Source organism: Geotrypetes seraphini, chromosome 9 (assembly GCF_902459505.1).
Source record: "Geotrypetes seraphini chromosome 9, aGeoSer1.1, whole genome shotgun sequence".
Taxonomy (NCBI): Eukaryota; Metazoa; Chordata; class Amphibia; order Gymnophiona; family Dermophiidae; genus Geotrypetes; species Geotrypetes seraphini.
Genome location: NC_047092.1, coordinates 22,983,427 through 23,000,514, shown reverse-complemented (window position 1 = coordinate 23,000,514; position 17,088 = coordinate 22,983,427). Strand labels below are relative to the sequence as shown.

The 17,088-nt window shown below is 41.0% G+C and overlaps 1 protein-coding gene across 4 annotated transcripts in view; it reads right to left on the bottom strand.

Moving 5' to 3' along the window:
• Positions 1–17,088, bottom strand: part of SHANK3 (SH3 and multiple ankyrin repeat domains 3) — a 924,054-nt gene that overhangs the window by 145,888 nt on the left and 761,078 nt on the right. For all 4 annotated transcript variants that reach the window (XM_033958997.1, XM_033958999.1, XM_033958998.1 and 1 more), the window contains one exon: positions 13,346–13,426. In XM_033958997.1, coding sequence (XP_033814888.1) covers positions 13,346–13,426 — 81 coding nt within the window. The remainder of the gene's footprint in view (positions 1–13,345; positions 13,427–17,088) is intronic.

Sequence of the window (17,088 nt, the reverse complement as noted above, 5' to 3'; positions counted from 1 at the left end):
ATAGCTGCTTTAATTGCATCCAATTCCTGCTTAAATTTATAGATCTCCTCTTTAGTACTAGCAAGCTAAAGACAGATGGGGCAAGCCTTAAGCCTCCAGATGGTGTGCCTTAGAACTAAAGCCTCACAATAATTGCACTGAATAAAAGTCATCTTGATTGGTTGGAATGGGGATTGACTGAGTATTATTGATTACTGGGCTATCTATACATGAGTGGCAAACCCTGGAGTGGATGGGGTATGAGGGGCTAGCAATTGAGACACTATCCCCTCTCTTCTACGAAACTGTGATAGCAGTTTCTAGTGCGGGGAGCCACGCTGAATGGCCCACGCTGCTCCCAATGCTCATAAAGTTCCAATGAGCGTCGGGAGCAGTGCGGACCATTCAGCGTGGCTTTCTGTGCTGGAAACTGCTATCGCAATTTCGTAGAAGAGGGGGTATGATACAAATTCTGCTGGAATCTATCTTTTTTTAAAAAAATTTCAAATATCACCAATAAATCTAGCAAGCATTTTCTGTGCTATAATCTCTAACATTAAACCATAAAGCTGCTTTCTAGTCTAGGATTGGCAATGCAAAATAAACCTTGCCAGCGATATGAACGACAAGAATCAGTTTGAACAGTCTAGGCAGAAAAAAGGAGGGAAAGCTTTTGGGTTCTTTTTTTTGTTTTGCTTTGTTTTTTCTAGGGTGGAGGGGTTTCTAGGTTGGAAAACAGAGCAGCTACACCACACTGTGGAGAAACAGATAAACCAGTCAGCACAGTTTAAATCCCAATAATTAAATAATAAAGTCAGTGCTCCAGTCTAGAGAAAATATATAAAGTAGCAAACCCTATTTCCAGTCAGTTGAGATATTTAAAAGTAAATAAAAGGCACTTAGCAATTTCCAAATTTAGATCCTTGTGGAGAAGCACATGGATGACAAATGCTCGACAAAGCTTCGAACACTTATGATTTTATATTTACATCTTTTCATTAAAGTATATAAAGGGACAATATTCTGTACAACTGTTTATGAATAACAATAGAGCCTTCCATTTCTATCGGGTATTGGTACAACCTTCCATAAGATTCAGTTGCCTACGTTTTTACATCATTTTTCAGACATAGGTGTAGAAGAGAACCTAAACTGTGTCATGGATGACCAGGATAATAAGGGGCAGATTCTGTAAAGGGTGTCTAAAAATTATTATTATTTTTTTCTTTGTATTTAGATTTTCAGAAAGCTTTTGACAAAGTTCTTCCTAGAAACATGATGGCAGATAACGGCCAAATGGCCCATCTAGTTTGCCCATCCACAGTAACCATTATCTCTTTCTCTCTCCAAGAGATCCCACGTGCCTATCCCAGGTCCTTTTGAATTCAGACACAGTCTCTGTCTTCACCACCTCTTCTGGGAGACTGTTCCACGCATCTACCACCCTTTCTGTAAAAAAGCATTTCCTCAGATTACTCCGGAGCCTATCACCTCTTAACTTCATCCTATGCCCTCTCTTGTAGAGTTTCCTTTCAAATGAAAGAGAGTTGACTCATGCGCATTTACATTACGTAGATATTTAAAAGTCTCTCAAGAAAAAAAAACAAAGAGTAATAGAAAAAAATCCCAAAATTTAACTACAAAATATTACTCACCAGAGATGGGTTACACTCCTCCGATAACCATTTCACAAACCAGTGGAGAAAAAGCCTCAAAAATTTCAATGCAGCAGTAAACAACTTCAATACTGTTTAAAGTCCAAGCTGCTTATGTACTGTCACTGGCAAAAAACTCCACCACCACTGAAATGTAATTAGCAAAAGGGTAATATACCAATCACTGTGCACAGGAAAAGCAAAAAAAGTTTTACTTAGCTTGGGACCATGGTCTGAAACGCTGTGCTGTACTGGTAGAAAATGTCTGGCCAGACTGTAGATGAAAACGCCACGGCACCATTCAGATGTACAATGGATTCTGGATTGTACATCTGAATGGTGCCGTGATGTTTAATAATGCATTACTCAAGGAAAGTACATGATATATATACAGTGTATATATATATATATATATATATATATATATCATACTAAACCTCATTTCCAAAAGATTTAGAAAATAAAAAAAGATACCCTACTCACAATGGCTGTGGCTCAGAGCAAGTGGACGTGTCTGATGCACAATCTTAAAATTGTCCTGCTGAATCCATTCATCCAAACTATAGGGTAAATCTTTTAGGGGTCCTTTTATCAAGCTGCGGTAGGGGTTTAACGCACGTAATGCTGTGCATTAAACCGCCTGCCGCGCTAGCAGCTAACGGACGCGGGGGTTAGCGCGTGATGAAATGTCCGACGCGCTAACCCCGCTTGATAAAAGGACCCCTTAGCTTGGTATCCTTATTTTTATTGTATGGACCTTCAGAATACAATCAGGCACACATAAAATAAGGATACCAAACTATAAGATTTACCCTATAGTTTGGATGAATGGATTCAGCAGGACAATTTTAGTGATTGTACCAGTAAATAGTGGCTCTAATTTTTAAGCAGTATGATACACAATCTTTGACATCATTATGACATCATCAAGAACCTAGATGTTATATCTATAAAATGGAAAGATTTATTGCAATACAGCGGGGTTATTTCAGGAAATTTCAGGATGTGTGGAAGCCATTAACAAGATATTGTACGGACTAGTTGACATTGTTTCCCTTAAATTTATCAGTTTAATAGTGAAGGGGGGGATATTTTATTATTACATATTCTATAAGATAATGGAATATATGGTAGGGAGGGATGGGAAGGGGGAGGGATAAGAGTTTATGTAATGTACCAATGATAGGTTTTAAGTGATGTATTTATCGTTAATGTGATTGAACATATATAACATTTGTAATTTTGAAAATGAATAAAGAATTATTAAAAAAAAACCCCCAAAAAAAACCTAGATGGCAGAATGTCACTAAAAAATTAGAAATATGTGCAGTGGCACCTACTTTAGCTTGCTGTGGGTTTGAACCCATGACCTGTGGATGATGGAAGCAATGCCTTTAACCACTTCCTTTAAGGCAAAGGTTCCTGCCATGTGAGATGACACTTTAGGAGATCATAGTCATCTCAGGGAAAAAAATAAGTTTCCCTCTGCATCCTGGAAAGGGCAGAGTGCTAATGTAAATGGCAAAGTCCACAATCCATACTCTTGTATGAGAGCAAATAAGAAGCAATAAAGGTACTAGAGATGGGGGGGGAGAGGAAGGGGTAAATTATAACCAATAACTTCTGGAACATGGAAAAAGTGCCTTTAACCAGTGAGCTACAGGAGCTTTTGCTTAAGTAGGGGTTCCTATTATTTTTTTGTGTCATTCTGCCATCTAGGTACATATTGATGATATCACAATGATATCAAGATTGTGCATCAGACATGTCCACTTGCTGTGAACCACAGCCATTGTGGGTAGGGTATCTCTTTTTATTTACTTAACCTTTTGGAAATGAGGTTTAGTATGCAATATATATACTGTATATTTATATTTCATGTGCTTTGCTTGAGTAATGCATTATTAAACATCTTTTTCTATTATTATCAAATAGAAGCCCTCTTTACCCTGAAAATAGAAGCTTAATATGCAATATATATATACATAATAAAAGGCTAAGCGCGCATGCGCTGTCGAAAATCCATGAGTCCTGGTGGCGTGAGCTGTGCTTCTGTGCCAGTGCTCATGGCGCCTGCGCTAGCACTGCGCCTCCCTCCCACCGCCGATCCTCTTCAAAGTGGCCTGCTGAGGTTTGCCAGCCACTGTAGCGAACCTTGCAGGCCGCTCTAGCAAATCCAGGGAGGTGAAGGCGGGACGGCGGCTGCTGCTACTCCTCCAGCTGCCTAGCTCCTCTCCGCTGGCCCCGGCTGGCAGCACCCTCTGCCCAGTCCTCTCTGCTCCGGTGGCCCGCGCAGGAGAAGGAGCGGATGAAGCAGGGAGACTGTGCAAAGGGAAACAAGGGGGTTGACGGGACAGGAAGGGGAAAGGGAGGGGGAGGAAGCCGAGGAATCTCTAGCACCCGTTAATGTAACGGGCTTAAAGACTAGTATATATATATCTAATATAATAAAATGATAGGCTGCACATGCGCACTAAAAAAATGTGTTCCCTGATCCATCGCGAAAATACGAGTGCGCATGCGCGGGTTTTACGTCACCACCTACTCGCTTTGTATGTCACAGCCTCCCTGCTCTACACAAGCCCGACCGCAGCCAGATGACGATCTCCGTTCCTCCTGCCGCCGCCGATCTCCGTTCCTCCTTTGACACCCACCCCCTTCTCTTCCCGCGGACCCGAATGGCGATTCCAGCAGCGTGTGCATCAGTCTTCACATGCTGCTTTGGGCCCTTCTACTGCCCTGATTTGCTCTGCCGCGTCTCTGATTATGTCATCAGGGACGTGCCAAAGTAAATCAGGGCAGTAGAAGGACCCGAAGCAGCGTGTGGAGACTGATGCAAGCGCTGCTGGAATCATCACGTTTGTAGTCCGGACCGCGGGAAGGGAAAGGGGGGTGTAGAGGAAACGCTAATGCTGCTCCACAGGGAACGGGTGGGGGGGAGGGAATGCTGCTTTGGACAGACAGACAGAGAGAGGAAGGGAAACACAAAGAAAATAAGAAAGACACAGGGGCAGGTGCACAGGGAACTGGTGTGGGGGGAGGGAAATGGAGGGGGATGGAATGCTGGTTTGGACAGACAGACAGAGGGAGAAAGAAGAAAGACACAGGGGCAGGGAGATACACAGAAAGACAGAGAGGCAAAGGGGGCCAGGGACAGAGACAAACATAAAGGACAGCGGGAGCCGCATCAGGAGGGGTGAGGGATGCAGCAGTGGGAACTTTTCCAATGGGTGCAACTGGGCGGCTGTCGGGAACCTCTGATCAGGGACAGAGCAAGGTAAGAGTATCATAGGGATAAGAAGGAGGAGGGATGATAAAAAAGGAAGGGATGCCTACTGCTGGACAGGGGGAGAAGGAAAGAGATGCTGATGGACAGGGGGGGGGGTGAAGAAAAAGGAACAGAAGACAGGAAAAAGAAAGGCAGAAAGAAAGAAAGCGGCTAAGGAGAGAGAGAGAAAGAAATAAAGACAGACACACACACATATGTTCTAGCACCCATTAATGTAACGGGCTTAAAGACTAGTATATATATATATATATATTTCATGTGCTTTGCTCAAGTAATGCATTATTAAACATCTTTTGACCTTTATATCAAACTGGAGTCCTCTTTACCCCTCAAAATAAAGTCCCATTCGCCTATATGTGGATGCCTCCGGCACGCCTGACGCCTAAGTCACATCCACCTAACTTGCGTCTACCTAGCACCCAGCTCACGCTTAAAAGTAGATCTGTTTTTGCAACACCTACATTTTAGGCATTAGGTAGATGTGTTAACATCCTCAGCGGCATGCGATTCTGTAAATGAACATCAGTTTTGAAGCCATGCCCATGCCACGCCCATGACTATCCTGTTAGGCGCGACTTTTTCTAATGGGCGTCCATGAAATTGTGGATGTCTATTTTGAGAATCGTGTCCAGCGTTTGGACGTCTAACTTCCAATTAATGCTTGTTAAAGTCATTAATTAGGCTTATTATCCACTTTATTTGGACCCCTAAGTTGATGGACGTCTACATTGTGGACGCCTAAAGTTAGATGTCCTTTACAGAATTTGCCCCTAAGTGTCTATTAAATGTTAGAAATGTTCCTTGATGCCAGCAACGATGGATGAATCTGTTTCAGTAACAGTAAGATGATTGAGCAGCTGGGAACATGAGGGAAAGACATTGCAGATGGCAGACAAAACACAAATGAAATCATTTAACTGTAATTCATTGAAATCCAAAAGCAGCTTCTGCAGTTTTTTAATTGCTAGTTGTTTAAGATGTGTTAAGTTTTCACATGTTGATACTAGTTTCAAGTTTTATGTTAAATCTTTTTATTAAACAGCCTCCAAAGCAATTCTGTACAGCTGTTGCCTTGAAAGCAAGAGGAGAGAGGGCAACCCAGCACAGTCAGCAGCAACTACAGGAGGCAGATGGGAAAGAAGGCAAGCAGGCAGAGAGAATCCAGGTTCCGCTCCTTCTTGCTATCTGTAAAGGTAACAAGCATAGCTCATCTAGTTCAATTTATACCCAGGGCCGGCTCAACCAATGGATCAGGTGAGGCCCTGGCCCAAGGTGGCGGTGATAGTGCCAAAATCCCAATCCAGTCTACCTTCAAACTTCTAGAGGGATAGATGCCAGACTGTGATTTTGGTACTTTTTTATCTTCAGTTCCCTGAGCCACTGCCGACTCTGTTTATACCCTCTTTGACTTCTAGTACTCTATTTTATACAGAGGTATGTTCTGTTAATTGAAATGTCTGGAATGTCTGGAAAGTAGAGATGAATAAACTTAAAATTTTGCTTGTTCTACATCCCTTCTGTTTATTCCCTTGTTGCATCCTTATAAGGACTTATAGCAGCCCTTTTTCAAGTTTTTGCTATTGATGTACTTGAAGATTCCTCTGGGGTAGTATTCCATCAAAATGCCTTTTTTTTTTTTTTCCATTTTGTGCTTTGGTTAATTTCATTGCTATATTAAAATATTTGCTGCCTTCAAACTTCCCAATGAATCTTTTATTAGTAGTTTACACCCCCTCATTTTCATTGCTATTCTCTCTCTTATTTCTCACTATAGAAATGATCCCAGAAAGTATAGGTTTTCCCTCGCTTTATTTCTGTTGTAACCTACACTTGGGGCTCCTTTTATTAAGCTGCTTTAGCTGAATTGCTGCACGTACTAAAAACACTATCTACAGCTTAGTATAAGGAGCCCCTGGTCTCCTCTGTTTTCTTCCACACCTTCCCTTTATATTATGAGCTTTTCCTCCAGCTTTTCCTTTAGCTATACTATACCTTCCATTTTTCTTCCAGTATCCTAACCTCTAAGCTTTTCTACCCCAGTAGCTCTAGGAATAAAATACTTCATCTGTTCAAAAATTGAATGGTTGGAAAATGTGAATTTGCTATCGACCCTTTTAATTTCTGTCAATGAAATCACATTATGTTCTAACCACCAGCTCCTCATTATCTCTTCTGATAAGCCTGTCTGTTTGGCTCTTTAGCTATTTGTGACGTGTTCTCAGCTTCTAGTAAATCTACAACACAGTCCATGTAAACTCCATTGTACTATTAATAATCAGAGTAAAGTCCTCCAATATAACAGCAGGTCCTAATCAGGCCTTTTTTTCTTCCTGTTTGTAGAGCTTAGCACCATTTATATTGAGTGACTTATAATCAATACCAAAATAAAGTTCTTTATTGTTCTGTTCTCAGAATCTACCTTTAAGTTATCTCTAAAATTAGCATTTAATTTTGACCATGTAAAAACTTCATCATCTCTGTTCATGAACTAACTATGGGGCTGGATCTCACCATACTTCCATGATATCAATGATAAGTGACAATTGACTTAGTTTGCTTCACATCTATTTTTTTTCGCTACATAGCTATGTAAGCATACACTAATTGCCTTTCTTTTATGGTTTTAGGTGTACTTTATACTTGTGTGATTAACCCCTGCCTCATCTGTTTTCTCATAGACTTTGGCACAGTATTTGTGGTAGGATAATGCAGTGTTTTATCATTATCTTCTGCGGTTCAGCACATGGTTTACCATCCAGATATGAGCCAGCCCCAACTCTTCATAACCAAATTCAAATTCTGCTCCAGCTCCTGGCTGGTTAAATAGTGCTCAGCTGGGTAACCGTTAATATTCAACTTAAGTTAGCTGTTATCTCTACTGAAATTTGATCATGTTACCCCACTGCTTCAAAAAGCCCACTGGTTGCCTGTCCCACACAGGATAACTTAAAAAATAAAACTTTACAGACCAATACACCAGCATTTATAGACAGACTTTTGATCCCATATGACCCTCCGAGAGCTTTAAGATCTATTTCTCAATATAATCTTAACATTCCATCTTTAAAAATAATTGGTACACGTCGTACCTCAATCTTTTCTGTGACAGCCCCTATGATTTGGAATACTCTTCCTTTACACTTAAAAATGGAAAAAAACTTAAAAAATTTTAAAAGCAATTTAAAGATGTTTTTAATTGATCAACTGTGTTTAGTAATTAACCTATTCTTGTTTCATACATTTATTTTCCCAATCCCCTTTTGTGCTTACCTTAAATGTTTCTCACATTTTCTATATCGATTGTATTTCTCCCTCTCTTCCTATTCGTGTCCAGGGGCTTTTCAGTCCGTTTTACCTAGTACGTATTTGTTGTCAGTCTTGTAGTTTTTTATTGTTTAATCAATAATAGATGTTTTCATTATAGAAATGTATGTTTTATTAGTTAAATTTTTGTTTAAATGTTAATTTTAAATTTTGTTCAACGCTTTGTAGTTTCGAAAAAGCGTTCAATCAAAAACCTGAATAAACAATAAACAATAGCTATAACAGGCTATGTTACACAATGTAGCTGCTTAACTGCAGGCCTATCTTTAAGTGTTAAGCACTTAACTGGCTTGACCAATAAGCTTGACCAATAAGACAACTGGATTTTTAATGCAGGTCGCCGGATACGGCCTGGCACCAAATATCTGGGGTCAATGCTGGCGGTGGCAGCTACCCACTGGCTGAAAATTGGGTCTCCTATCTTTATCCAGTTTAACTTATCCAGTTAAATTTTGAATATCGCACTTAAGTGGATAAGTGTTATCTGGCTATGTATAACTGGATATTCAGTCCTGGCACCTGAACACAGCTTAGAATTGACTATATCAGAGGATACTGCCAGCAGTGGCCCAAAAAATGCTGACCACTGCTGGCTGAATATTGACCCTGTGAGAAATGCTGCCCAAGTCACAACCCCAATGAATTTATGATTCATATATGGGACTGCACAAAGAACAAGCGAGACTCTGATCTTTTGGTTGATGCCATCTTGTGCAATGATTGAAAAGCAGTCCCCATCCATTGCAATAACATTCAGCATGGGATTTTCTGAGCACACATACTATATTATATATTTACATTGATTATTTAAAGCAATTTACCCCAGATTTTTTCATCATATATCTAGGGTTTGGGAATATGGTTTTATATACAGTAGAGTCTTAGTCAACTGGCACCCATAGGGATTGATAGATGCTGGATAAATGTAGTTTCTGGTTGCTTGAGAGTTACTATTAAAAATAGGCCTAACTAATACTGTACCCCATACTATCCCATACCATAAACTGTTCCAGACAAACTATCGGACATGTGGTAGGCAAAGCGTGTACATACTCAGGTGTGGCATGCCAAGTTTACACTTAAATTTCCAACAGAAATTGATTTTATTTTCATTTTTATTTTAAGTATTACAGTATTTCTTAGATTCTTTTTCTGGTTGCTTGAGAGTTCTGATTAATTGTGTTCCGGTTAACAGCATAAGAACATAAGACTTGCCGCTGCTGGGTCAGACCAACGGTCCATCGTGCCCAGCATTCCGCTCCCACGGTGGCCCCCAGATCAAAGCCCAGTGCTCTAAATGAGTCCAGCCTCACCTGCGTACGTTCCAGTTTAGCAGAAACTTATCCAACTTTGTCTTGAATCCCTTGAGGGTGTTTTCTACCACTCTCTGGGTGAAGAAGAACTTCCTTACGTTTGTAAGGAATCTATCCCCTTTCAACTTTAGAGAGTGCTCCCTCATTCTTCCTATCTTGGAGAGGGTGAACAATCTGTCTTTATCTGCTTAGTCTATTCCCTTCAGTATTTTGAATGTTTCGATCATGTCCCCTCTTTTCAAGGAAGAAGAGGCCCAGTTTCTCCAATCTCTCACTGTACGGCAACTCCTCCAGCCCCTTAACCATTTTAGTCGCTCTTCTCTGGACCCTTTTGAGTAGTACTGTGTCCTTCTTCATGTATGGAGACCAGTGCTGGATTCAGTACTCCAGGTGAGGGCGCATCATGGCCCGGTACAATGGCATGATAACCTTCTCCGATCTGTTAGTGATCCCCTTCTTTATGATTCCTAGCATTCTGTTTGCCCTTTTTGTCACAGCCGCGTATTACGCGGACGGCTTCATCGACTTGTCGATAAGAACTCCCAAGTCTCTTTCCTGGGAGGTATCTCCAAGTACTGCCCCAGATATCCTGTATTTGTGCACGAGATTTTTGTTACCGACATGCATCACTTTACACTTATCCACGTTGAACCTCATTTGCCATGTCGATGCCCATTTCTCGAACTTGATTATCTCACGTTGCAGATCTTCGCAATCCCCCTGTGTCTTCACTACTCTGAATAACTTCGTATCGTCTGCAAATTTAATCACCTCACTCGTCGTACCAATGTCCAGATCGTTTATGGATTTATTGTGCATATAGTCTGTGCATTTTATGAAAGGATATTTCTGTTCATAAAGCAGTTCTTTTTAATTCATGAAAATGGCTTTTAAAATTACTCCCTTAAGGAGAGAAAAATACACTAGTGGAGATATAACTTCTTATCCGTCATTTTTCAGCCACTAGACAGATGGTGTTGGGCTGGAAAATTCCTCTGACCTACTAGGGAAGGCAGAGCAATGGAGAAGCCTCATAATTATCTGCATAACAGAAAAGTGTTAGGATCTGTGAGCACTAAAATCTCTTCGAGGTCTGTCAGAGCCAGAGACTCGTGCTGGAGTTTGGAGACTTCTTTTCCATAACGCACATCCAAAACCTATGTCCCCGCTCTCTTGGCTTCTGCTCTGCCGCTCCAGCACTGACAGACCTCGAAGAGATTTTAGCGCTGACGGATCCTAACACTTTTCCCTCCCTATGCTGAGACGGATCCGTCAGAGCTAAAATCTCATCAAGGTCTGTCAGTGACAGAAACTACAAGCGCCACGGACACGGATCGACACAGACCTCAGATTTTTAAGGCCGTACGGGTTTAGATCCGCGAGGTCCGTCAGGTCCGTGAGGTCCTCATTTTACCCCTTCCCTCCTCTTTTTCTGTCAGGTTCAAAGTTATGTGCCATTGATAGAATAGTGCTTAGCAACAAGATCTGCACCTAACTTTAGGTGCAAAAAATTTACACCAATTTACCTTCCCACAGTCACACCCCCTTTTTGGAACTGCACGTAAAATTTATGTGCTGATCCTGGCATTTAAAAATGCTCGCATAAATTTTAATTAAAGCCAATTAGCACCAATGATTTATTAGCACTCAATTATCAGTGCTAGTTGGCTTATTATTCAATTACACTGTACACATCCAAATTGGTGAAAGTATCAGGACACTATGTGGTCACTACTTTATAGGTATATCTAATGACACGGACACTGACTATATGTACAAAAAATTTCAGTTAATTTAGTGGCTGCCGCAGCTGAATAATGATCTCAATAATTTTATTAAATTACTGCCTGCATCAAAAATATCATAAGATCTACTAGCTAAATCTGTCTCCAAAACTAAAAATCTCACCCTGATCTGTCAGTTTAGCTGAATATGTCACTATATTATCCTCATTGCCTATATATTTCCACAATGATTGCCTCATAAACCAAAAATGTTTTACTTTGGAAGAAATATTCCAATTGGAACTTGGCAGATTAAACAGGAAGGTAGCTGCACATTTTTTAAACAATTTTTTGGCGTACTCACAGATCTGTTTATGAGTGATAACAAGTTTGGAAGATATCACAATTTTCAAGCTTGAATAGTTAGACTTGGATTGGCCTCTTTTTGCAATAAATTATGCAAGGATTGCATATTTCAATAAGTTAGGATGGATTTATAAACAGGAATTCATCCATTTTGCCAAGTTCTACTCACCACTAGTCCCCTCAGGAAAACAGATCTCTTCTTGACCCCATTTTGGTGTGTTCTTCCCCCATCCCTGACAAAGCTCTTTTATTTCCTTCCCCTCTCCCCTTCAACCTCGTTAGTCTTTTCTCTTCTGTTCCCAACAGCTGGCTTTGTGGCCCTGCTGTTCTTGCCGTTGCTACCATTTGAAGGCCCTGTGGACTTATTGCTTTGGCCACTAATGAAAGGCCCCAAGAAGCTGCTGAAGCCCCTGTTAGGACTGAAACTGCTGCTCTCTCATTCAGAGGCTGAAGATGACAGGGGTTAAGAAAAGGCCTCTTTTTCTTCCTTCCCCAGTGTAATAGAACATTTGTCAAAATCCACTCTCTGCAGGCAAGTGGATTTTCCAAACCATGCTTATTAATCTATTGGGCTCAAGAGCGATTTCCCATCCACCATAAATCTTATTTCTTGGTGAGATTCCATCTTTCTTTGACACCTTTTTGAAGTTAGGGGTTTAAATCATTTTACAACATTCTAAGTGATGCTGCATAAGGAATAATCTGTAGAACGGTAAAGCTCTTTATCCTTTTTTTTTTTGTATAATTCCTTAATTACTGCATGCCATTATTAGCATAATTCAAAACAATATTATACAGTTACAGTATTATATCCCTACTGTCAGTCACTTCTGGGTCTATCCATGAACAGCTGTTTCTCATTAACTTGATGCTTGTGGTGAATTTTTTTTTTTTTTTTTTTAAATAGAATTGAAAGGGTGGACCAAAGAACACAAAAACACAATTTAAGGTTTTTAAGATCCAGGGCTGGTTTCTTGCTCCGGCTGGCTTTACCAGAAGGGAAGTAATATGCCATTCAGCAGTGATTACCTCATAGGGCTTCCATGTGAAATTGTACCAGAATGCCACAGGCAAACTGTTCTATGACTCACTATTGTTTCATTAGTTCCGCCAGCAACAGAAGGCACCAGAACTGGGTCCTAAAAGGTAAAGTCCCCCACTCTATGCTCACTGGGCTTTTCATTGCTTTTCTTTGAAAGCAAAAGGTTTAACTTAGAAACAGGGAGATAGATATTTTAATAAATGAGAGCTTCTTCTGTCTTGAACTTGTGTCCTATGTCTTCTTCAGATAGCATTTGCTATAAACTGAATTGTAATCAGTCAGTGCATGGCATATCTGCACTAGGTCATATAAGTTACAGTAAGCATACGTGTTTGCATGCATGTGCCTGTGTTTTCACACATGTGCTATATTTATATATGAACCAATTTTTAGACATACACTTGTATATTCATGCATAGATTGTGATGCCACCTATATGCATATATCCATGTTTATGCATATTCTTGTCTGGGGTGTTTTTGAATATACTGCATGCTCACATATGTAGTTTACAAATATGTTTAACATGTATGGTCACACATGCAGTCTTCCAAAACAATATGTTTCGATGAGCATCCCAAATCATAACCAACTATTTACATATGTTCATGCATATACAGTACAGATAATAAAATGCTGTTCTGGTACCTTACCTAGCTCCTCAAGCTCAGCAGTCATGGACTTGGAGCGCAGTGTCAGGGTGGTGCTGGGTGCCCTCTTAGGTGGCGGAGGAGCTGAAAGGAAGAGAGAGGCTACTTTGGGTTTCTTGTCCAAGAGTTTAAGAGGAGCTGCCAGATGAAGGTTCCACTTTTTCTCTACAGCCTGGATCTCCTCATATTCCCGTGAGGAGGAGTCACATTGCTGCAGAATCTTATTTAGGCTGCGGTTTGAAGCAAATTTTTTCATTGTTAAAGCATCAGAAAGTTGGAGTTACCCCAGGACAAAGAATAATGGCACGGCTGCTGTGTGTGCCTGTGTTTGTCCATAGAAGCACACAGTCACTCACAAAGCCCTCTAACAGAGCATTGGATCACCTCATAGTCACTGTAAAAGGTGTTATGCCATCGAGGGCAGGAGAAGTTTGTTAATCCTGCTGTTCCACCTACCTGTGGATCTTTCAGGCATCTGATTTTCCCAGGCCTCATTACTGTTGCCATTGAAGAAAGAATAGGAGGGGGCTGCCTGCTTTGGTGGCCTTGAACATGAGATTAAGGTTCATAACAAATAAGATGACCCCAGATAATATGAGTTCAGCCACAATTTATAATACCAGTGTGGTTGCATCCCAGTAATCTGTGCCCTGAGAATGTTTCCAAGCACATTTCCATCCCACTGAGTGCACACAACTTCTGTCAGAGTTCCTGGGCTCTCCTCTTAATTACAGTCACTCACAGAAACCTGGATCCTGTGTCTGTGGTGGGAAAGCCAAGCTCAAGTCTTCAAGAAATATTCATGTTATGGAGCAGCAGTTACCAGACTTCCAATGTGAAGCAGCGATAGAGGCTGCCCAAGAAGAAGGAGGGTTTCCCACTAAATCTAAGTCCCACTGGCTTGAGAGGATCACCTTGGACTCCTCCTTCACCTCCACCTGAGGAGCACAGATTACTCATAGGCCTTTCTCTCTACTTCAGGTGCCTCCTCCTTCTCCTCTTTCTCTCCCCCTGTTCTCTCTGGAACAATGCATAGGATCCAATGCTCAGGCGTTACCAGGGTAACCAATGCTTCAGGCTTCGGCTGAAGCTGCCTGTCCCTGCATCAGAGACCCCAGCATGGGCGTTTCCGAGAGCTGCCAGATATTCTCTTACAGGCCTCTATTGTATGCACTACGGATCTCTCAGAAAGGCAGACCCTGTCTTTGGACAAGACATTGTGTAAAGACAGACCTGAGGTAGAGAGGGCAGCAAGGAAGCAGGCGATAAAAGCGCCGCACACAGTCTGAACAAATCTACCTTTCTCCGTCCCAAGCAGCAGGTGTCTCAGTGTTCGCTAGGTCCAGCAGCACTTCAGGAAAGTCCAGCCTATGTGAATGGTTACCCCCACAGCGAGACCACCTCCAAGCCAAAGCAACCACCCACGACTTATTCAGAGACAGCATTCCGACTCACATCGCTTCTGTACAAGGCCACCGTCTTCTGCTGTATCGTACAGAATTTGCAGCTAAAAAAATCTCTCAGGCATGTTGATTGCTAACAAAACAAAGGGGGAGGGGGTAGCTCAGCTCTCAAGAGATAGGGAGGGTGGGGTCTTTGGAAAGGGAGAACAGAGGAAAGAGTGAGAGAAAAGTAAGAGGTAAAAAAAGAAAGGAAAAGAGATTCCCCAGTGCAAAATCTCAGCAGCAGCACTAGTACCTACGTCTTTTCTACTGCTAGTGCTTTTGTGCAGTGACAGATTAATTACAGCTCTTTACTGTCACAGCTACCAGCTCCTGTAACTCCCGCCTTCTCTACTTCCTCACATTAGAGACTGTCTTTCCTCTCTTCCACTTATCATTTTCTCATTACAACTTCCTTACATTTGGATCACTATGTATAGGGGCTGGTATGTTTGCACCTCAGATTTTAGATCTGCTAAGGGCCACAATGGTAAAAAGTATAAATAAGACTTCTGCTTTGAATATAAAAGATTCCTGCTTTCTCTTCAGAAGTTCTTAAGCCTTTGTACCACAGATCTCGATTACTCATTCACCTGCACCTTGAGAAACTGCTTCTTGACCTTGAGTAATATTGCAGCGCTGATAATTTGTCTGCTTATCTGATTAGCTAGAGAACAGCCAGCACACTCCATATTTCTATAGTGCACAAAGCATAGGAGTCCAAATATTTATCAGGATAAAAACTGGCGGTGTCCTGTGATCTGAACGGATGCTTACATTTATACTTTAAAATGTATAGACTAAACTCTTACATTTAGGAGCAGAAAAAGAAAGCAGCAACAGGGACAGATTTAGGTTGGGGAAAAAGTAGGAGTTTAGCACTGATTTGAAGGGCAGACCTAAATTTATACACATTAACAACATAAGAGTATAAGAACCTAAGAATTGCCATACTGGGACCATCAAGCTCAGTTCCCAACAGTGGCCAATACAGGTCACAAGTACCCAAAGAGTAGCAACTTTCCAGAGCTCAGGTTGTGATGTCATAATGCTTCATTCCACCAACGTCTAAGAGTCAAACTCATCAGTGATGGCACAATGGCTTGATTGTGCTATACTTGGGTCATATAAGAACATAAGAATTGCCATACTGGGACCATCAAGCTCAGTTCCCAACAGTGGCCAATACAGGTCACAAGTACCCAAAGAGTAGCAACTTTCCAGAGCTCAGGTTGTGATGTCATAATGCTTCATTCCACCAACGTCTAAGAGTCAAACTCATCAGTGATGGCACAATGGCTTGATTGTGCTATACTTGGGTCATATAAGAACATAAGAATTGCCATACTGGGAGAGACTGAAGGTTCATCAAACCCAGCATCCTGCTTCCAAAAGTGACCAACCCAGATCCCATTTCTTTTAAGCTCCTAAATTAAGATGAATTTTCAGCTTAAAACGCTCCTAAATTTGGTTGAAAATAGAGCATACAACGAGGAACGTAATTTAGGAGTATAAATTCAAGAATTCATTTTTTGTTGAATATCAGGCTCTATAAAATATGTTTGCTGGAAATATTTTTTGAAACTCTATACAATTCTTGTTCGTATTAAGAAGGTATATGATTTTTAAAAAGGTGGCAAGCTTGGTTATTAAGTATTGCCTGATGTGTATTACATGATACCTCTGATACTTTATACTGTCATTTTATTCCACATGATATTAAAAAGTTGCTGGATGGTGATAAATATTAAGTAATGATTTGTTCATTTATTTTTTGTTTATATAAGAAGCCACTTACTCTACTCTTGGCTGTAACCCCAGATCCAAAATGGCTCTTCAAACTCGTACCCTCCTCCTGCTAGTGAGGATTATATAGGAAATCGTATCTATGGGGGTGTCAAACGCAATCACATAAGGGACCGAAATCTATAATATAGGCCACGTCGCAGGCCAAAATTATTATTAAGAGACTTAGAAGTCCTATTATTAAGGTACGCTAACCGATTTAGCGTGAGCTAAATGCGCACCTTAATAAAAGGACCCCTTAGTCTTAGTCGAAGTATAGGGTTACAACCGCTCCAACCCCACACCGGCTCTGTGATGTAAACAAAATAAATAAAAATGACTTTTCCTCTCTTTTTTAGAACCTAGTTCACGCCTGCTGTCTAACACCAGCTTTGTAAGGTCAAGGGCCATGCGTTTGATACACCACCTTTCTGTGGTACAACTAAAGCGGTTTACCTGACTTAAAACAGACCTGAGAAGCAGGTAGAAGGTAGTGACATGCAATCAGAGATCACTGAG